General features: G+C 37.2%; 1 protein-coding gene across 2 annotated transcripts in view; it reads right to left on the bottom strand.

Annotated features, from left to right (window-relative positions):
* STXBP6 (syntaxin binding protein 6) overlaps window positions 1-23,082 on the bottom strand; it is a 300,438-nt gene that overhangs the window by 55,794 nt on the left and 221,562 nt on the right. For both annotated transcript variants that reach the window (XM_049768215.1, XM_049768216.1), the window contains 2 exons: window positions 4,724-4,854; window positions 3,480-3,645 (listed from right to left, as the gene is read on the bottom strand). In XM_049768215.1, coding sequence (XP_049624172.1) covers window positions 3,480-3,645; window positions 4,724-4,854 — 297 coding nt within the window. The remainder of the gene's footprint in view (window positions 1-3,479; window positions 3,646-4,723; window positions 4,855-23,082) is intronic.

Here is a 23,082-nt window from a genome sequence, read left to right as displayed (position 1 = left end):
GAGAGAGCACCTGTGTCATATGCCCCTTTCTTTCTGGCCACTGCTTTCTGTCCTTCAGTACACAGTCTTCTAGCAGCACCTTGTTCCAGCTGTTTATATTTCTATTCCTCAGCACAGTTAGAGTTGGTGGGGGAAGACATCTAACCTGCTTTTGCATGTCGGACAGGAAAATTGTACTCAAAATATTTGTGGAATTAGTAAGGCTGTGGGCATAACAGCCTCTCAACCAGTGTTGCTAGGGCTCTGGAAAGTGAGGGACCCATGGGGATCCATAGTAAGTGAAGAGGAAGAAGGAAATGAAGGAGTTAGTCAAGGACATTTGAGCTTCTAGTTCAAGAAAAGTGCTAGAATTTGTTTCAGTTTATACAGAATCATGCCTTGAGGAAAACAGCTTTCTTGTTCCTCTAGAAATAACATAAACATTCTAAAAGAAAACAATTTCTCAAAGAATATTCTTTGGATTCTAATGCAGAAATTGCTCCTACCACTAACGATTTCTTAGTTCACAGTATTAGGCATAAGAATAGGAGGCACTTGCCTTGCATGACTCTGACAGTGGTCTGATCCCTGGCATAAAGTCTCCTGAGCAAAGCAGAGCCAGAAGGAGCCTCTGGATACCTCTTACTGTGACCTAACCCACATCTCAACCCTGCCCCAAAAGAAAATATAAGAATCATCACAGCACAAAGTCACCATTGCGATCTGCCCCTATTTACTAAGAAGGATGAAGAGAAAAAGCCAGCAGAGTTCCCTTTGCTTTCAGACTTAATATGACAGGCCCTTTGCCCAAACCAGTACAACGCTTGAGAGTGATCATGGTACAAAACACTGGAAAGTAACTGTCTCTTCTGGAGATTAAAGGTACACGCATGTGACCAATTAACTACAAGACAATGTTTGAAGTACAAATGTCTTATCAACTCATCTTTGCTGACACCAAGAGAAAAAAGTTTCCATCTCAGAAAAGAATGAGACTTGGGAGATACAGCCTTAACCTTACCTTCAGGGTTCTCATTCTTCTCAATGCCCTTAGGTTTTGGCAGCCAGACTGGTTCCACATCTTAGTGTCCAATTATCTGTTTTGTAGATCCAGTTATTTTACCAACATGGGTGATAAAAAAACTCTCTGTGGAGCACTAAAACAAAGGTGTATGTGTGTGTGTAACCCTAAAACAAAGGTGTGTGTGTATGTAGCACTAAAACAAAGGTGTGTGTGTGTGTGTGTGTGTGTGTGTGTGTGAACCACTGCAGTAGCAGCAGGCATTGCATTCTACTACATTATTGCCACAGATTTTATATTAAAATTTTGGCCAAAATATGAGGTGCACCATTTTGTGAAGTTTTAAATTATTTTGTATTTTAATACATTAAAATAGTTAAAATATTTTACATCTTTTATTTATACTATTTTACTATTGAAAAATAAAAAATTGTTCAACAGTTATATGGTTGTGATGATTTTCTGGTGAAACATGGCAATTTTCTTTCTTTTTTTCCCCTGAAAATGGGATAGTAGGCCAAATTAAGCTTGCACTGAAAGAATGACTCTGCATTTTTGAAAGGCAAGCTAATGATGTAAAAGAAGTTTGAAACAACCAGGACTTGGGGATTTCAGCCTCATTTTTGGTTCCTCAGCACACACAGGGCAAAGAAGACAATTACAAAGATGCTGACAGAAATTTGAAAGGCTATTTCTATTTTACCCTTGATGAGAGTAACCCACCCTTCTCTGGCCTTTTCTTCTTGTAATAGCAAGAAATGTAATTCTTGTACAAGTCTTAGGAGCACCTGTCATACAGACACAGTGCTAGTTGTGTCCCCTGCAGTATGCCCCTTAGTAGCCCTTAGAAATATGCTTTTAGAGGAGAGTGGGTCTGTGTTTGAATCTCCTTTTGCCACTTACTATCTGAACCTTGACAAGCAATTGAATAATATCTCTGATCCTAGATCCTTCTCTTTAAAATAGAAATAATCAATTTTATTTCCAAAAGTTACTGTAAAAGCAAAATGTAATAACATTTGCAAAGAACCTGATGTGGGGGAACAGTCCAATACTAATATGAGCACTTTTAATCACAGAGAGTTATCACAGTACTGAAAACAAGTGTATCTAGGAAAACCTAGATACTCTAAACAAGTGTATTTAGGTTCTCCTTAGAGTATAAGTCCCAAACTTCAAACCATCCAAAGAATATTCTGAGATTGGTATAGACTTAATCTGCTGAAGATGTAATAGGTACCTCTAAAATTAGGACGTCAGAATGTAGTGACCCTAGAACTGAATGATTGTTTTCTCTAAATTATACTATTAACAAAAAGCAATCCTAATCAGCCTGTTAATTAATTGAGACTTGTGGTATAACTGTTACCAAGAATAAGCAACTGTTTAAGTAAAACAATATACTTTCATTAAGGATATACATGCTGCCAACACATTATTTTTTGTCTTCCCTAGGAATCCAGGACCAGTCTATATTTAATTGTATTACATATTTTATCTGATTAAAAAGGGATTAAATTACACAAGAAAGCTATAATTTATGAATTATAGATGCTTAAAGGGATAGAACTGAGATAATTTGGGGGTTTTAGGGCATTGAAAGCCATAGGAAGGGCTGTGTTCATAACTGACAGAGCAGCACTGCGAGACTGGGTGATATCTGAGAGAAGCCAAGAAATTAGAAACAGAGCATACTAGAAAGGCATATTAAAAAGAACATATTAGAAGTGACAACTAGGTTTATAAAGGGTCCAAATAACAAACCAATTATTCGTTTTCAGGACATAACACAATTACTAGCATAGAGAAGGTATTTAGTACTTAGTTGCCATTTGATTGGATGATGAACCAATCAATGAGTGAAACAATCAAATTCAGCGAATGAATAAAGGGATCTGACCTGAGAGAAGAAATAAAAACTTGAGAGACAGCAGAGAAGAGAAACTGCCTAGTACATGAACATCATATTTATGTTATTTGTACTGTACAATATTCATATTACTTGTACTATAATTGCAGTGTCAAAAGTCATTAGGGGAAGAGGAAAAATAAAAGCCAGAACACTCCCCAACCTTAACAGGAAGGAGGTGGTTCATTTCCATGCAAGGAAGAAAAAAGGAGTCGGTGATTATCTTGCTTTAAGCTAATGTGGCACATTTTCTTTTTACTAGCACCTTCTCTTGGGATGAACATGAACAAATGAAATACTTGAGAGGGGCTACAATTCTAAGGGGTGCAGAAACCTTAACTCCACAGTTTTCAAGTTTTCCTGTTAATATTTAAAAGAACTCTGTTCTTAAGTACTAATCATGCAAGCTACTGGCCAATGAAGGGAAAATGTTACATATAGCAAACACTCTTGAACAGTTTTATGCTCCAAGCCTTTTTTTCTTTTATTATTCTGCTGAACACCTGACTTTCTATATAAAAGTTAGTCTAGGGAAGCAGGAGAACTAAAATCACTCAGTTGCCCACTTACCTCCCATGATCTTGGATTGGCAGTTAATAAACTCTGGCTTTCGGTCTGTGAGGTACCTCTGGCAGGTATGATGGAGGATCTGGAAGAAGGTGCATTTTTCTGAGGCTGTGCTGGCTACCCATTGGTCAAAGGCATTTTCAAACAACAAATCAAACTCTGCAGAATCCTGGAAAAGACAGTGAAATAACTATTGATCTTCAAATCTATAAAAACTCATGGCTTGTAGCTTAATCCATCAAATGATATAAAGGCTAAAACATCTTTCAAAGGCTTTAGTTTTTTGAAGGCTCATCTTTATTAGTACCAGGCACAGGGAGGATACCCCTTTTTCTGTTCATCCAGCAACCCCAAATCTGACAGTATTTATAGATATTCCTAGGAAGCTAATATCACAGAAAATTCTAGAGCCTAACTACACATTGACTCATGTCAGAATTCAGAAGACATTTGCCTTCCCAATCATTACTTGAAAGTTGATTCTTTCAGGTTCTTGGTGTTGAACTATATTAACCTCACCTGCTGTAACCTTTTTCATTAGCATATTGTTCCAAGTTACATTATGACTTTGTATCGTGTGTGTGTGACCAATGAGGAACATACTTTCAATAGATAATGTTATACTATAAAACATTTTCATATTAAATCCAATGAAACCCCAATACATACTTTTTTTGTTTATTTATTTATTTACTTTTGGGCCACATCTGGCAGCACTCAGAGTTACTCCTAGCTTTTCATTCAGGTATCGCTTCTGGTAGTGTTCAGGGGCCCATATGGGATGCTGGGAATCAAACCCTAGTCTGTTTTGTGTAAGGCAAGCATTTTACCTGCTGTACTTTCTGTAGTCACTACATACTTTTTAAAGTATGAATCATTTATGTGATTTCTGTTAAAGAGCCTAATCATTGAGGCACAAGGAGAATTTGAAGCTTGAGGGATCAAGGAATCACACAATAATAATCATGAACATGATGGCCTGACTCCTGCTTTTTTGCATTTTTCTGGTAAGCGTATTACTGGAGAGAACATTTCTTCACTAGACTTTAGGCTTCCCTGTAAAGTCAAAGAAAAAGATAGATAATTTCCCATAAGAAAGTCACAGCAACCAGAAAGCCTTCATCACAAAGGAAATAGAGAAATAGCTTTGCTGAAAATGACTAAGACCATCACATCAGTAAAGTGCAAGGTGCAAGCAGCATCCTGGAAAAGCACAATTGCCTCTTCAAACCTGGTGCTTCACTCACCCGATTGGGATCAATGCCATTGACCTGGCGAAGCTGCTCCAGCATCCACTGTGATCTCCGTACAAATGACGTGGAGCCTTCAAACTGTTTGACCTTCGTGATGGATGCCTGTGTTGGCTTCTTGTTTGTCACTGCCAAGAAAAGACCGCTTATGTCAGTGGTGGGCAGACTAGTTTGTTTCTTCCTTCAACGATGCTGCAATCTGACACCTGCCTGTGTCCATGCAACCAGAAAAAGCCAGGAAGAAGGTGTATCAATGAACGTGTGCACCTTTGGGGAGAGCCAGCTCTAAATAGAAAGATTTTCTCACCTCTATACCAAACAGTTACAATATAATAATAATAATTAAAACTGCTGCTTTTATGTCTTTAGCTACTCGAAAGAAACATAACCTAATTAGAATAAGATCAAGTCTTGCTAATGGAGGCAGCAAGCATGTAGCTACTGTCTGCTCAGGAGCTTGCAGTGCTGACAGGTATCAGACAGGGGTCATTGAGAAAGGTTGAATTTTAAAGAAAGTGGAGGTTACTGACTGACTCCAGAGAGAACTGCAAATTTAGAATTCAGTATAAAAAATTCAAGCTTTAGTAGGAGTGAGAAATGTGTAACTAAAAACCACAAACAACCCCCCTCAAATTGTTTTAAAATATCATTCAGTGAATTATGAGAAACCATTATTACTATTGTAAGCCAAGAAAAATTAAACAGTTAAAAATACCATCTAGTTTGAATCTACTTTGCATTTGATTAAATCTAGATTACTATATCTAGTATTTTGGGTCCCCTCCCTCTGTAGAAAATTTTCTGAGGCTACTGCACCTCTTGGTCAAGGAAAACTCCTCCTCCAACTTTTCCAGCAGCCCCTTACTGCAGAAGGCCAGAAGAGCATAGCAGGAGGGCCATTGAACCATTCCCTGGCCTGCCGAATTCCTGACTTACAGCCATATGCAGATATAAGCACATGTTTTAAAAATGCTTTCTGAAAGCTCCTCCTGAGTCCCCATTGTGGGATTTATAAAATTAACTAGAAAGATGAAATTAGACAAACTAGCAGAAGGGGAAAGGAAAATGAGTACCAGCCTGGTAAGAGTGCATTTGTGGCACATTCTTGGTTTCAAAATTACCCTACAGATCTCACATTTTTAAGTAACTATACAGAAGCGAAAACCCCATAAACAAGAAATGCTCAAGATGTAGGACAGAAGATGTCTGCTACTAGGCACTTTCTATAAGAGGTGGCAAGAAGTCAGCTTCTTATGGATAGGTCAGTTTATTGAATGTCCAGGTTCCTAAAGCAAGAGAGGAATAGATTATGGGTACTATGCTTTTAGGTCTGGTGTAAATTCTACATTTACAAGACACAGCAGTGTCTAGGTTTACTACCCATAATTTCTGTTATACTTGTCTAAAAGCTTCTGAACACTTCATACCAAAATTACATTTACTTTTCATGCTTAAAAAGTCATTATCCCTTGAACACCCACAATCATAGGGAATTTTGTCTCTTATTCACAAAGGGCCTGCAGCTCCATGTACAAGCCTGTGAAGTTCCATTAGGAAGAAGCATTCCACTAACTAAATCCAGGCAGTATTTCCAATCTTCTCTGGGATCTATTTGTTTAATTTCATTCCTTTATTTCTTTTTATATCTCATTAAAGACAAAAGGGAGGACTTTGCCAGCATGGAGGTTAGAGGAGACATGGATGAAAGAAGTTAAGATGCAGGGCAAGCTAGAATGGCAAATGCTTAAATATTTCTCTGATAGTTGGGTCCTGCTCTTATGATTTTATGTTAAAGGAAACAGCACACCTGGAATACTTGCAGGTCCTAAAATGTTCTTCAAAGATTAAAGGATGCTTTTCAAAACAGGAAAACATTGGTTCCTGTATTAGACACACCCCCCTAAACTCTCAGAGGAATTCTCCTTTATGTAAATCACAGAGAATTTAGGTATCCTGGGAAAATGAAGTCTTGCCTTCTAACCTCAGTTTGTGTTGCTATGAAGTTTTATTCTACTTATCCACTTACTTGCAAGTGATTTATAGTACAACAAATGGCCATGCAATGCAGCAGAGCTATAGTCATTGGCATGTTTAGGACTGAATTTGATACAGAGTTCATCACTTAGTACACAGGGCAGGAACCCTATCCACAGGGCAAATGCTCCAGTGAGTTGCTCAACAGGATCACATTATAAAGTGATGATAGTTTGTAAAGCCAGTTACAATTCAACCATTTCTGTTTTCCTCTCCTATTAATTTATTCCTTGCCCAGTTCTTGTAATCAGGGGAGTTTTCCTGGGCATGGAGCCCAGTTCAGTTTAATTTTTGTTTATTGTTATTATCTCCAACATTCTGATTTCTATTTTGTAGCAGGTGCCTTAAAATTATATTATTATATACACACTATATAGTTAAATACTTTCCCCTCCTGAAATCAAAACACTTGTATAAACATTCCATTGGCAGACTTGCCCAGTTCTATGCTTGAAGAAACCATGTGTTACTCCATTCTTTGCATGGTTTTTTAGAAATATAAGTGTTGATTAAAAAAAAGTCACACACTTAGTGAAAGTAGGAACTTCTTTCAAGGGAAAGAGAATTGATAGGATAGCCAAACAATGACACTAAAATGACCTGAATCAGTAAGGTTGAAATATTAAGTCTAGGGCCGGAGAGATAGCATGGAGGTAAGGCATTTTGCCTTTCATGCAGAAGGTCATCGGTTCGAATCCCGGCGTCCCATATGGTCCCCCGAGCCTGCCAGGAGTGATTTCTGAGCATAAAGCCAGGAGTAACCCCTGAGCGATGCCGGGTGTGACCCAAAAACCACAAAAAAAAAAAAAAAGAAATATTAAGTCTAACTAGCTCTAGAGTGTAGCTTCTATACTCATTATTTTGACTTTAGGGTCAGATAACTAAGGTATTTCTGTCAGACCTTCAATTTTCATTAGAAAAAAGGTAAATAAATATAAGTCATTTTGAAGGGACAGGTGAGTAATACTGGGTAGTACTGCTGACCACGCAAAATCAGAGCTGTTCTTCAGTTCTCCTCTCTGAGTGTACTTTAATATCACTTAGGGGTTTTAGCATAAACATACCAAACAGTGTGAGGTAGAATCTTCAGGCATCTGTCTCTGCTACCCAGATTTAAGTATCCCTAGTTGATTAAGGCTGGTAGAGCATTGGAACACAGAAATAGTCTACCTACCCATTTAACAAATACATTTGGACTATTGATTGGCTGGAAGTCGGAACTCTGCTGGAACTCTGAGGCCCAGCACTTCTCTCTGACTGTCTTCTGTGCTGTGCTGCATCCTCAGCCTGATTTCATCCTGTGTGTGTGGCTTCATATGCGGATGGCTAGCCTTCCTTGGAGGTGAGTTGATCCACGCAGAAAGGGAGAAGCCAGAGGAACGCTGCTGCTCCGCTTTGCTACACGGCCACGCATATCATTTAGCCAATGAATACTACCACAACATGTAGAAAAAACCCACAATACAAGTGTGATAATGGGGAAATAACGCAGGCCAGCACCAGGCATAGAGAATAAAGATGGCAACTCTGATGACCCAAAAACGGCCAACCAACTAGTCAGTCTCTCAGATATGGAGTTTAGAGAAGAAATATGGAGGATGTTCACAGAACTCAAAGAAAGCAATAGATTGAGTTGAACAGAACACTAATAAGAACCAAAAGAATATCAAGACAGAAATAAGAAAACTCCAAACTGAAATAACAGGTCAAATAACAGGTCTGAAAAACTCAGTAGACAAATTGAATGACAAAATAGATAACCTCTCCATCAGGGTAACAGCAGCTGAGGATAGAATTAGTGCACTGGAAGATGAGATGCATAACAACTCCATACAGCAGAAGATATTAGAAAAAAGCCTTAATTGGCTGCAAGTCATGGAAGCACATTTTTGTTTTGTTTTGTTTTTGTTTTGGGGGGTTACTCCCTGGTTCTTTACCCAGGAATCATTCCCAATGGTACATTCCACATATGAGACTGGGAATAGAACCTGGGTTAGTTACATCTAAGGCAAGAGTCCTACCCTCTGTATTATATTACTGGGGCCCCCACAGAAACATATTGTATGGGTAAGTTGATGATAGAAATGATCTGATCTTGAACAAAAAATTGGGGAGAATGGTGTAAAACAGTATTAAATAAGGATAAGGTACATTACATAGAAGTCATCTAATGGACCATGGAAAGTACATGGGGTAAGGTATTTGACTTGCATAACCTCAACCACCATTCACTCCTTGACACAAAAAAGTTTAAAGTATCCATTGAACACTGCTGAGTGTGGCCCCAAACTCATACACTACACAAAGAGTCATCTGAGGTTCTGTAAGGTTACTTTAGGGCCTGAGGAACAACTGAATTCAATCAGAGAGAATTCTGAAATAGTCACATTCCAAGCTCATGTCACTAGTCCTCACATTTTTTTTTTCAAACTGGCTTTTCTGACCAGCATGAAAATGCAAATGGAAAAATACAGAAGGCTGATTCATCTGTTAAAAATACGTCAAAAGTACTCAAAACATTTAGAATAAGCTCCAAGTCCCTTACCTGACTCTCAAAGCCCTTGGTCAATGCTTCTTAAACTTTTTCTCTTGAGCTATCCTTACACCCAAGAATTTTTTTATATTATGAGTATATAAAATAGAAATAACCTTCCTTCCTTTTTTACGGTGGTTTCTTGTTCACTATTTAGATTTCAGCTCCATAGTCAACTTCAGAGGAAAAATCTTTTGGGCCATACTACCCAAGTAGGTTTCTCCACCAGGTTCTTTTGTTCTCTGACCTTTGTTTACCATAAAACAGGCTCATTTCAAGTCTGGATAAAAATCATCAGTATTTGCTGCTCAGACATGTTTGTGAAGAATGAAGACCAGAGGGCTATCATCCATCTACTCCTAACATGTAAGATGAAATGAAATCTTTTCCATGCTACCTTGTATCAGTTTATGATGTAGGATTCTATAAAATGACATAAAATAAAATCACATCTCAATTGCATCATATTAAAAGAATGTTTTACACAGCTTCAGTTTTTTGTCTTGCTCTTCACAACAGGTATGTGATAGAATAAAGGTTATTGCTATTATCCCCCATTGTGTTTAAAGACAAGGACACAGACATAGAAGCAGCTGACTTGTCAATATAACACTGCTAATAAATGGGGAAACTGTCATTTATACAATGGACTTAATGTCCACTGCTCTTTCCACCAGAGCTTTTTTCTGCAAAGTCAAATACTATATTTAGGGGTTAGGGGACTGTGGAAGACTCATTAAATAAAAATTAACCAAATAAATCATTTGCACTAATAATAATGATACTCTTGTGATTTTGAAAATATCCTGAATTGTTATTTTTTAAAATATTTTCCTTAAATCAACTTGCTTTTTAATTTAACTAAGTTAATAAAATAACAAAATATATAAAAGCCATAGGCACATAGTTCTAGATACATTAAATAGAAAATTATGTAAAAGTATAATTTAAAACAATAACTACAGTTAACTTTAAATTAGAGAGCTATTTTAACAGAAGACTCAGCATCTGAGATCAAAACTTCCACACAATGGTGATTAGTGACCCGTTTCATAACATCCAGGTCAGTGTCACAAGGTAAGTGACCCCCACCATCAAGGACTGAAGCAAAGGGGGCTCTGTTTGGCATCTGAGATCAAAACTTCCACACAATGGTGATTAGTGACCCGTTTCATAACACTCGGGTCAGTGTCACGAGGTAAGTGACCCCCACCACGAAGGACTGAAGCAAAGGGGGCTTCTGTTTGGCAGTGCCCAGGACAACATAGTGAGGATTAAAATGAAAAATTTCCAAGTTTTAGCTCAGTGGAGTGAAACCAGCAAGAGCACAGCCACTCCATTTCACTCTGTGGTTATGCATTTCTTCCAGGTAAGTTACTGTATTCAAGCACTTAATAAGAGTACCGTATATCAAAGTTCATAATGGGAAAACTACATAGAATCCCACCATACCTTGTGACTGAAGAAGCAAGTTCTGGAAACCCAACCAACACCTGTCACATACATAACATTTTTGATCAAGACTTTAGAGAGAAAAAGTTACAAATGTTGAACAAACTTAGAGAAACAACGAAATGAAGAGCCCAGAAGACTCAAGATGATTTTCTAAATATAACATCATGTCATCTGCAAATAGTGAGAGATTAATTTCTTTATTTCCTATCTGGATGCACTTGATATCTTTTTTTTTTTACCCAATTGCTAAGGCAAGTACTTCTAGTATTATGTTAAATAGGAGTGGTGAGACAGAGCAGCTTGTCTTGTATCAGATTTCAGAGAAAAGGCTTTTAGTTTGTCTCCATTAAGTATTATGTATGCCATGGGCTTGTGGTAAATGCCCTTGACTATATTGAGAAAAGTTCCTTCCAATGAGTGGCTAAAGAAACTGTGGCATATATACATAATATGTTATTGAGTAGCTGTCAGAAAAAATAAAGTCATAAAATTTTCCTATACATGAATGTACATGAAAACTATTATACTGAATGAAATGAGTTTGAGGAAGAGAAATAGACATGGAATAGTCTCACTCTATCTGTGAGATTTAAGAAAAATAAGACAGTAAGTAATAATATTCAGAGACAATCGAGATGAAGGTTTAAAGGACCAGTACAAGCTTATTACAAATATTAGTGAATGCAGCTAGAGAAATAACTACACCAACGACTCTCAGGATAATGTTAGTGAGAGAAATAGAATGCCTGTCTCTCAAAGGTGAGGGAGGATAGAGATGAGGGTCATTGGTGGTGGGAAGGTTGCACGGTGAAGGAGGGTGTACTTTTTATGAATGAAACCCAACTACAAACATGTTTGTAATTATGGTACTTAATAAATATATTAATAAAAAAGAAGACTCAGATGATATGAGAGTAGAAAACCTCAACATGGTAGGTAAAATGAAAATCTCACTGGAAAGCCTCACTAGCAGAGTAACAGCTTGAGGACAGAATTGTTGGGGACTGACTTGTTTGAGGCCATTTTGCTATTCTTTCTGCCATAATCCAGCCTTTCACCTAAAAGCTATTTTGCAGTCTTGCTGTAAGTTTTTGAGCTATAGAGAAAGGAATGTGCAACTGTAGATATAATTAACTCTAGCCCGGAGGAGAGCAACACTGTCCGGTACCGTTATCAGAAACTAGGCCTCACTCCTTAAGACCACATTTCGGAGTGAACTAGGCTATTATCAATAAGTGTATGCTACATTGTCTGTTCAAGATCACTGAGGCAGGCACATCTTGCACCACCTGATAATCAAGCAATTAAAAATGCAGCTTGAAGGACACTAGAGGTTTCCATAGAAACAGCACGTTCAGCATAACTTGAAGGTCACCTAGCCCACTGCCCACTTCCTTATTTAGAGAATGCCTAACTTTCTTTGTTCCTTGAAACCTGAAATATATTCTTGCCTTGTATGGGCCTTCGCGCCAAAAGTATGACTGACATCACCTTTGTACTGCCCCCTTCTCCTTCATTATATAAGAAGGAGCTGTAGCCCAATAAAGGTACCCTTGAGCAGTGAGACATTGCCTTGGGTCTTTATTATTAACCTCTTTCAGATTTTTTACAGGTGTGGTTGCTCTTCTACTCAGCAAAATAGGAGTGCGGTTGTCTGAGAAGCCTTCCCAGCTAATTCCTGCTGGCCGGGTCCCCCCTGGGGGGGGCTTCAGGACACCGCACAGAATCAGAAGATGAGCTGTACAGCACCTCCCTACAGCAGAAGAGACTAGGAATAAAAATCCTCAAAATAGAGTGAACAGGGGGATGGAGAGATAGCTTGGAGGTAGGGCATTTGCCTTGCATGCAGAAGGGCAGTGGTTCGAATCCCAGCATCCCATATTATCCCCTGAGCAATCAGGAGCAATTTCTGAGCGTAGAGCCAGGAGTAACCCCTGAGAGCTGCTGGGTGTGACCCAAAAACCAAAACAAAAAAAAATTGAGTGAACAGATGACAATAGAACTCTGGGATAAGCTCAGTAGAAACAACATAAGATCATTCTGGGTTCTAGAGACCCAGAATAAAACCCTGATGAAGAATTAACAGTCAACGACATTATTATCTGAGAAATTTCCAGAACTAAAGAGTGAATGCAATAAGAATGTATTATAGATGCCCAAAGAGAGTATTATGGATGCCAAAAGAGTACCAGCTAATGGAGATCCACAGAAAGGCACATAATAGTCACAATGATGAAAACCACAGATAGGGATACAATATTGAAAGTACATGACCAAAGGGAAATTATATACAAAGAGGCATCCTTAAGATTTACAGCAGATTTACAAGAAGCAACTCGCAAGGCTTGAAGGTAATGGTGGTATATAGTGACAAAACTCAATGAAATGAATGCTTTGCAGAGGATATGTTACCCAGCCAAACTTTCATTCAGGTTTGAGGGAAGGATTCACAGACAAACAACAATTCAAAAATTTTACAGACACAAAACCAACCTTAAAAGAAAAGCTGAAGGGTCTACTCTAAGCCAAGGCAGACCCATTAAACACAACAAATTTCTAAAATAATATGACAATTAATCCCATGACAATAATCTCTCTTAAACACCAATGGACTAAATGCACCAATTAAGAGACATAGAGAAGCAAAATGGATCAAAATATTGAATCCAACATTCTACTGCCTGCCAGAAACACATATGAATAGTGAGAGCAAACATAGTCTCAGAGTCAAAGGTTAGAGGACAATGTTCGAGTAAACAACTCACTTAAAAAATTGGGCTGGCCACACTAATATCAGATAACACAGACATTAAGCTTTAAAAGGTTATAAGAAATAGAGTTGGACATTTCTTAATAATTAATGGATATGTACAACAGGAAGAAATATCACTCTTAAACATATATGCATACACCCAATGAGGTACCAGCAAAATAATTGCTGAAAGATTTAAAGAAAAGTATCAATAACAACAGAATAATAATGGGAGACTTCAGCACTGCCCTGTCATCGCTTGATTGGTCAACCAGGCTGAAACTCAACAAGGATTCACTGGATCTGAAGGTAAAAATGGAAGAGAGTGGTTGTTAGCTATATATAGGAATCTTCATCCCCCCAAAGCAAAATATACATTTTCTCCAATGTACATGGAACATTCTCAAAGATAGACCACATGCTGGGCCACAAAACATACCTCCATAAAATTAAGAGGATACAAATTATATTGACTACCTTCTCAGATCATCATACACTAAATTAGAACTTAATTACAAACAAACACAAAGAAAGAACTTTAATACCTGGCAATTAAATAGCTCGCTATGGAATAATAAGTGGGTTAGAGATGAAATCAAAGAGGAAATAACACCTGAAAATTGAAGCTCACTACTGAACAGCAAGTGGGTTAGAGATGAAATAAAAGAGGAAATCAAAAGACTCCTGGAAACAACCGAGAATTAAGACACAAATTATCAAAATTTGTGAGACACAGTATAAATAGTATTAAGAGGAAAATTTATAGCATTGCAAGCATTCATCAAGAAGGTCATACACCATGACCAGTAGGGTTCACACCAGACATGCAAGGGTGATTTAACATATTCAAGTCAATCAACCTAATACATCATATCAACGAAAGACAAAACAAAAACTATATGATCATATCAATAGATGCAGAGAAAGCATTTGACAAGATCCAGTGCTCATTCATGATAAAAACTTACAGCAAGATCAGAATTGAAGGAACTTTTCTCAATATAGTCAAGGCCACTTACAATAAACCCACGGCAAATATTATACTCAATGGGGAAAAACTAAAAGTCTTAAAAATACTAAAAGCAAAATATCTGGTACAAAACAAGTTTTCTCCTCTCTTCATTTCTATTCAACATAGTTCAGGAAGTATTTGACATAGCAATTAGACAAGAAAAGATATCAAAGTCATTCAAATAGGAAAGGAAGAAGTCAAGCTCTTACTACTTGCAGATGACATGAAACTATATTTAGAAAACCCTAAAAGACTCTACCAAAAAGCTTCTAGAAATACCAGATCCATATCAAAGTGGCAGGCTATAAAATTAACACTCAATAATTGAGTATAATTGACATTATTAATACATCCCCATTCACAATTGTGCCTCAGAAAAACAAGTACCTTGGAGTCAACTAAAGAGGTAAAAGATATATATACAAAAAAAAAACCAACTATTAAACACTGCTTCAATAAATTAAAGAGGTGACCCAGGATGGACCACAGTTAGACCCCCTGGTGTCCCATGTAGTCCTCCAAGCCAGGAGTGATTTCTGAGCCCATAGCCAGGAGTAACTCCTAGGCGTCATTGGTTGTGCCCCCCCCAAAAAAAAATTAAAGAGGATACAAGGAAATGGAAACATACACTGTGCTTATGTATTGGGAGGATTAACATAATTAAAATGGCAATTCTTCCCAAAGCATTATCTATCTAAGAATACACATGACATTTTTTTAAGAAGTGGATCAAATACTCCTAAAACTCACTGGAACAATAAATGCCCACGAAATGCTAAAGCAATCCTTGGGAGAAAGTAGATGGAAAACATCACTTTCCCCAACTTTAAAATGTACTACAAAGCAATAGTCATCAAAACAGCATAATATTGGAATAAATATAGACCATCAGATCAATGGAATAGACTTGAGTATTCTGAGACTGACTCCCAGATATACAACTAATTAATATTTGATAAAGGGGCACAAATACAAGCTGGAGCAAGAAAAACCTCTTCAATAAGTGGTGTTGGTAAAACTTGTCAATTACATGCAAAAACGTGAACTCAGACCTCTCTTTAACACCATGCACAAAGATTAATTTAAAGTAGATTAAAGATATTGACATGAGATCTGAAACTATAAGGTGCATAGAGGAAAACATAAGCAAACACTCCATGACATTGCGACTAAAAGCATCTTCAAGAAGGAAACACCACTGTCTAAGCAAGTGGAAGCAGAGGATAAACCCTGATTGCAAAATTGAAATTACCAAGCAGTGGGGGAATGTGGGAAGAAGACATACAAGAGACGGATAGAAGGACAATTGTGAAGGGTTTTAGGCATTTAGGTCATGCTGAAGATACAGTAACTTTGTACAGTGAAATCATGAAAGTCAACACTATTATAATTGTGCTACCTAAGTTCTAGTAATAAAGAAAAAAGTCTCCTCTACAAAACACTAAAAACATTTAAAATGAGGGGTTTGAAGAACAAACACATTGCATATGTTCAATGTTGAGAAAAGGCAGCTAACACATAAAATTTACTGACTTATACACCTAAAATACCTTAAAATTTCATCATTATTAGATCCATTCTGGTCTCAGAGCTGAGTAAAATAAAAACTTGTCATATTCCTTCATGTATTCTCTGCTCAAATTTAATGGCCAGCCAGACTTAATGATAAATTAGCAGGTCGAAGCAAGAAAAAGAAAAGGTAATCTCCATATAGAATTTTGCCATGGCAATTTAGATGTACTAGAGGTCACTGTCATAAAGTAGGTAGAAAGAAATTTTTGGAAAGTGGTTCAAGGGATAAAAGTAAGGTGCCAAAATTAGTACAGGGATTAAGGCACATGCCCTATATGCAATAAACCTGTTTCAATCTCTGACACTACATATGGTTCTCAGGAGCACCCTGTGAGAGCAATTCCTGAACACAATGCTGAGTGTTCAAGCATAGCCAGATGTGGCCCAAATATCCCCTCTAAACAAAAGAGGAAAGAAAAGTTACATCTCTGGGTGCTGTTGTGGTAAAGAAATAGGCTAACAAAATGAAGTTGAGAAGTAATTTTTTGGGAACTGGCTTCCTTAATACTTCTTCAACACTTGAACGGATGAAAATTCTAGATAGGATTCATAACATCTATGTAGAAATAAATGCCAGGCCTGAAGCAACATTAGCAATTTTGTCAAGCTTACCAAACTTAGAAATTAAAGTATGTATGTTGTCATGAGAGAGAGATACAGAGACAGAGTAAGATACAAAGAGAGAAATACTGGGTCTGGGATGAAAGGCCTAACACAAATAAGGCTTGTACTCTACCCTTGTGTCACAGGCTTAGTTCCTTCAATTTTTTTTTTAATATTTGAAAAGGCATCACTGCAAAAGTTAGCACAGTGCCCTCTACCAAAATCTTTTGATTCTCACACTATTTCCAAAGTTTCCAAACTCTAAGGGACATAATATATGTTTAGATTCCACAGGTTCCAAGAAGATCAAGTCATGAGAGCCACATTTATCTTTAGAGCCCGTCTTCTCTTCCCCAGGCTGAGTGATGGGGACTCTCTTGCTAGACTGAAACCACATGGTCCAGAAGGGATATTCTTGAATCTGCATGCTTTTTGGAGAAAACATTTGATATAGTGTCATAATTACCAATGATTGGCATTTTAGTCAGTAGCACTGAAATGTTCTCATCATCTGCACTAACCCCAAAAAGAGAGGGAAGAGGAGAATCTGAATAGTTTGATTTTGAAAAAATCAAAAAATTTAACTTTCATTCCTTTTCCCACCCCATCTGTATAACAGACTTTTAACTAAAATATACTTATTAAATCTTTGGGATCACTTTAAGACTTGAATCCAGTTATTTCTCACATACTGGAAGGGCACAGGGGTATGAAGATAAGGCTCAATGGTACAGCATTTGCACTGCATTTGCATTGCATGTGTGAAGTTTTGGGTTCAATGCTTGGCATCATTAAACAAAAACTACTCCAGGAGCTGGAGCGATAGCACTTTGGTAGTATGTCTGCCTTGTATGTGGCTGACCCAGGACAGACCCTGGTTTGATACCAGGCATCTGGTCCCCCGAGCCTTCTAGGAGATATTTCTGAACACAAGAGCCAGGAGCAATCCCTGAACACCACTAAGTGTGGCCCAAAACAACAACAACAACCTAAAACAAATAAATCCCCCCCAAAACTCTCCAAATTGGAGGACTCAAAGAATGAAAGTCTAAGAAATTTCTTCAAAGGGATCTCAAAAAAAATGGAGCCATTTGTATGGGAATCTTCTTTCTTCTAAAAGAAAATTGGGTAAATTTTTCAGTAGAAGGAGAAAAATAAGAAGCATCCTGAATGAAGCATTCTTTCTAGAAACTTTGCTTTTGATATAAATGTATATTTATATAAAGAAATAAAAAGTGCTATTTCAAGAATAGCCATCAACTACACATAATTGAACAAACAATCCCTACACCAACTGTTTAGAGTGTACTAGTTAATTTTAATATTTTCAAATTATTAAAGGGATAGTATTACTTTTAGAATGCATATTTTTGGCCGAATCATGTGCTTAGCATGCATCACCTAATTTGATTCTCAGTGACTGATAGTTACCTGGGCTCTGCCGGGAGCAGCTTTTGGGAATAGTCCAGAGTATTCCCACATGTGACCCTCAACCAAAGTAACAGAAAACAGGATGCACATTTTCAGTCTTTTGCCAACATGAGTTTTGGTTTTTTCTTCTAAAACCGAGTCCCTTGTCATTTTAATCTTATGTATTGGCTTACTTTTTTAAGTGCAAAAACAGGTATTCCACTTTTAAATCAATGATAGATTCAGGTATCTCACAGCAATCTTGGACAGTAAAATATTAAGCTTGAAATCAGGAATCAATCTTCAGAAGAGTTGAGTTCCCCACTGAAAGATCAGCACTGCTTCATTCTAGATACCACCATGATGTTCTCTATGTTATAATATAAAACATGCACGGTGCCAGCTGATGCTTACATGTGTAAAAGAGCAAAGTAAATGAATTGGTTCTCTGAGGAAAAATATAATACATCTTATGCCTACCAAAAAGTCAGGAATAACTCAAAACCTTAGTTTTGTTCGATGTACTGTTTCAAGATCAAGTCATGGTTTTTAAGGGACTTGAAATATTTTCTATTAAGAAATAGAATATATATATAGAATATATATTCTATATATTTTCTTAATAGAAAATATTTCCCGAGAATTGAGAAAAGAGAAAATGGCAAAATCAAGAAACCCACCTCCCACTATATTACAGAAATATCTGGAGAACAAAAGTGAGAAAACTTGAGGATAAAAATTTCTTAAAGCAGTTTTATCCCTGTAAGCTATTCTAGTATTACCTCTCTGGAAACACAAATTCAGGCTTAAGTGTAAGAAATAGAAGTTTTCCTATTCTGCCTGACCTTTTAAAAATGATTTATTTTTTTGCATTTTTACCCATTGACCTAAAGAGGAAAATAATTTTTGAATTTTTTATGTATAGGGTAAGTATACAAAGCTAATATAGGTTATTGCAGATTCTCCCCCCACCATTGCAGTTTCTTATAACATTAAGTATTCATCTACTAGTTCAATGGAAAAAAATAGGCCCAAGTCAAGGAAGTAGATGCCTAGCGTTGTTAAAAGAGGTTAATTTTTGAAAGTGACTAAATTTAATCCCTTGTGTATACTGTGTATACAGTATACATTGTGTATACTGTTATACAATGAAGTCATAGAAAGGGTTAACAGCAGTTCTATTCAGCTCTGTTCCAACTTCCTCAATTCTGGTAGTAGATATAAACACCAGTTTTGATCTATTTTTAGGAGAGATTTACAAACAGTCTAAAGACAAAGGCATCAAAGACACAGTTACCTGACTCAAAAATGAATTCAATTATTCCACAAGAAGATCAAAGGCTGGGAAGAAAAACTTGAAGAAGAGAGTCCTTCATTGTTATCTTTCCTTCAACATTATCCTAAAGTGCTGATATTTACAAGTCAAGCAGTCACTCTCTTTAATGCTTCTTTTATCAGTGAGAGCTACTAAAAACTATTTGCACAGCTCAAATGCCTCAATCAGTGGACAGAGAACTCGCTGCAGTTTCTGCCTCCATAGCTTTTGGCATCTATAGAAAGTAAAGGGGGTAAAGGTCTGGTCCTGTGTTCTTTGACACCTACTACTGCTGGACATTATCTCTTTGTTCATTAACTTTTTGGGGAGCCCAAGGGTGCATCCAGTAGTAGGTGACCCAAGGCATAAGGCTTGGGGTTTCTTGGGGTCCACTGGAACAAAATCCAGCCAAGGTAAATAATGTTTTATTAATAAGAAAATTTAATATAAAGGAACAAAGGCAGAATGACCTATGGCTCTCCCAAAATACATTGGTGCTATGCTGCAATTTGGTTAAGTCAATTATATTCAAGTGTGAGTCATTGGTGGTACGCATTGGCATCAAAAAATATTTAAAAAATTTTGAGAGCAAGAAACTGAATCTTCAAGGACACAGCGTAACGAAATTTTCTAGTGGCCTAAATATTAAACAAATATCAAACAATATAACTAGTTTTTCGGAAAAGTCATATTTGTTATTCCCTCAGCAAGCAGATGCTGTCTAATATAATTACAACTATCACTCTAGCAAAGACAGATTGATAACTCTCTGTTTTCTTCCATCTTCACTATGACATTTACTCAATACCTTTAAGAATATATTATAAATAAAAATGTTTAACTCTGAAGATCTAAAAATTTGTGATGTCACCAAGAACCCACCACCCTCAGTCAACCCTTTTATTTGTTTTGTTTTGTTGTGGGATCACAACCTGCGGCACTTAGAGTTACTCCTGGCTCTGTGCTCAGAAATCACTCCTGGCAGGTACGGGGATCATATGGGATGCCAGGATTCAAACTACCATCTGTCCTGGATTATTGGTTATGTGCAAGGCAAGTGCCTTACCGCTGTGCTATCTCTCTGGCCCCTCAGTCTACCCTTTTAAATGAGAGAATAAAGTCTAGCATTAGTTCTACATTCCATTATAAAAATTATGGATAATTAAATTTGCTGAATTTATTTTGATACTATATATATATACATATATATATAAATCATTTCTAATCCAGGGTCTACTCTACACAAAGCAACATGAGCTATGACCAATCTTGCTTGAGACAATCCATAACAAACAAGATATATAAAATAACCAAACAGAGCAACCTCTGAGAGATAGAAAATCAATAAAGTGAACCTGGTTTTCATGATTTGCTACTGAAAGAACATTCCAGATAATGCAGGAGGAGGGAACCAGACAGAACTTACTGATTTCCTTAAGTGAAGAGTCTAAGCTGAGAGCCCAGGGACATTAAGGTTTCTGAAATTTTCAAATTTTCAGGACAGTGTCAAAGTAGAGAACTCTAGAGAGAGCACTCCAGAGATCTATAAAGATTCAGACTTAAGAATTCAGCTGAGTAAGTTCCTACCATATGTGCATAAGGAACTTAACTGAAGGCAAAGAAAGAGACTCAAAATGAACAAAGGAGGCTGTGTATCATAAGTACTTCATATCACATAAAGCTGGAAATGGTCTTTCTCCTAGCAGCCGGACTGGGAAGTCTCAAGCCTCAAGAGGAAATGGGCAGAATACACAAATATTCTCCATTAGAGAAGAATAACAATTACTAGTTTTATTTCAATCTAATCACTTTTTACAAATGACAATATAATATGGAGCTTACATACATTAAGAAGTAAAAAGAAAAAAATAAAATATCATGAAGGATGGGGAAAAGGTATAAATGATAGGTGTAAATGATACTCTAATTAAAGTTGTACAATATCACTTGAAGGTAAACATGTTCAATAAAAATGTTTATGATTAATTCTATAGCAGCCAATAATACAAATAGAAGAATTATAATTTTAATACAAATGTAAAAGTATTAGTTTTCCTGGGTGATGGTTCAGATTAATTGACCAAATAGTATTTAAAATGTTTTATGAAGGTGTTCTTTTTTTGAGCTTTTTAAAAATAATTTTTTTATTTGAGCATCATGTTTGTAGTTGGGTTTCAATCATAAAATGTACATCTCCCTTCACCAGTGCAGCTTTCCCACCACCAATGTCCCTCATTTCCCTCCTCCCTCACCCCCTACTTGTCTTCAAGATAGGCATTCTATTTCTCTCTCACACTATCTTTGTCATGGTAGTCGTAAATGTAGTTACTTCTCTAACTTTGCTCATCACTCTTTGTGGGCTGGTCCTTCTTGCCCTCATCTCTATTGTATCTAAGTATTATTACCATACTGCCTTTTATTTTAATTAAATCACACAGATGAGTGAGACTATTCTATGTCTCTCTCTCTCTCTCTTTCTCTCTCTGATCTATTTTACTCAGCATAAGTCTCCATGTCCATTCATGTATAGGAAAATTTCATGACTTCATTTTTCCTAACAGAAGATCTGCTGAAATCTTAAGGATGCTCCTTTAAATGTAATTTCCCATTTTGATCTTGTTGCTTTCCATAGTCTATCTCCATCTGTGGGATTTGTCATTGTGACTATTATGTGTGTTGGGGTGCTTTATTTAGGTTCTCTTTTGGGTGGTACACTTTGGGCAAGTGCATGCAGTCTTTAGTTCTGGGAGTTTCTCTGCAATAATACACTTGATCTAATTCTTCATGAGGATTTTCTTTCTGTGTCTCTGTGACTCCAATAACTCTTAATTTGTTTTGGCTGTCCTGGCTTGGGGGGACCATATGGGACGCCGGGGGATCGAACTGCTGTCCATCCTACTCTAGCATTTGCAAGGCAGACACCTTACCTCTAGCGCCACCTTCCTGGCCCCGATCATTTGTTTTAAAGCTTTTTTCCAGTCTCTTTTGTTGTATGGATTTGTTATGCATCTCATTTTCCAGTTCACTGATTTGGTCCTCTATTAGAGTGGCTTTCCAGTGAGGTTTTCATTTTGTTTTTCAGTCCTGTTATTTCAGCTTGGAGTTTTCTCATTTCCACCTTCATATCCTCTTGATACTTATTTGTGGTTCCTTGAGTTCGTTTCATGCTTTCATTGAGTTCTATAATGATCCTCCATATTTCTTCTCTAGAATGTTTATCTGAGAAGGTAAATAGGTGGTTGGCTCTTTTCGAGTCATCAGAGCTGCCATCTTAATTCTATAAGCATGGTGTTGCCTGTGTTGTTTCCCATTGTCATGCTTGTAGTGTGATGTTTTCTGTGTGTTGTATTGGGGTTCTTTAACTAGAAGAGTGCAGTTGCTTAGAGGAGCAGTGAAGCTCCACTGGCTCCGCCCTTCTCTACTGAGTCCTTCACCTGTGTTGCTGTGCTGCTCTCTGCTGGAGGGGAGTGGGTTCTGTTCTTGGGGTCTTCCGAGTGCCCAGAGCTGATGGTCCTTTTTTTGGATAAAAGTAACACTTAAATTAGTAGACCTTGATTAATAAGTATTTCACTAAGAATGTGAATAGTCTTATCCAGTCAGCTAAGTACCCGTACAGAATAGATAGGTTTCTCCAGAACGAGAAGGAATTCTATTAACTGGTGGTCATTAA

The sequence above is a fragment of the Suncus etruscus genome, chromosome 2, assembly GCF_024139225.1.
Source record: "Suncus etruscus isolate mSunEtr1 chromosome 2, mSunEtr1.pri.cur, whole genome shotgun sequence".
Lineage (NCBI taxonomy): Eukaryota > Metazoa > Chordata > Mammalia > Eulipotyphla > Soricidae > Suncus > Suncus etruscus.
The sequence above is the reverse complement of the archived record's forward strand: the minus strand, read 5'-3'. Positions and strand labels throughout refer to the sequence as shown.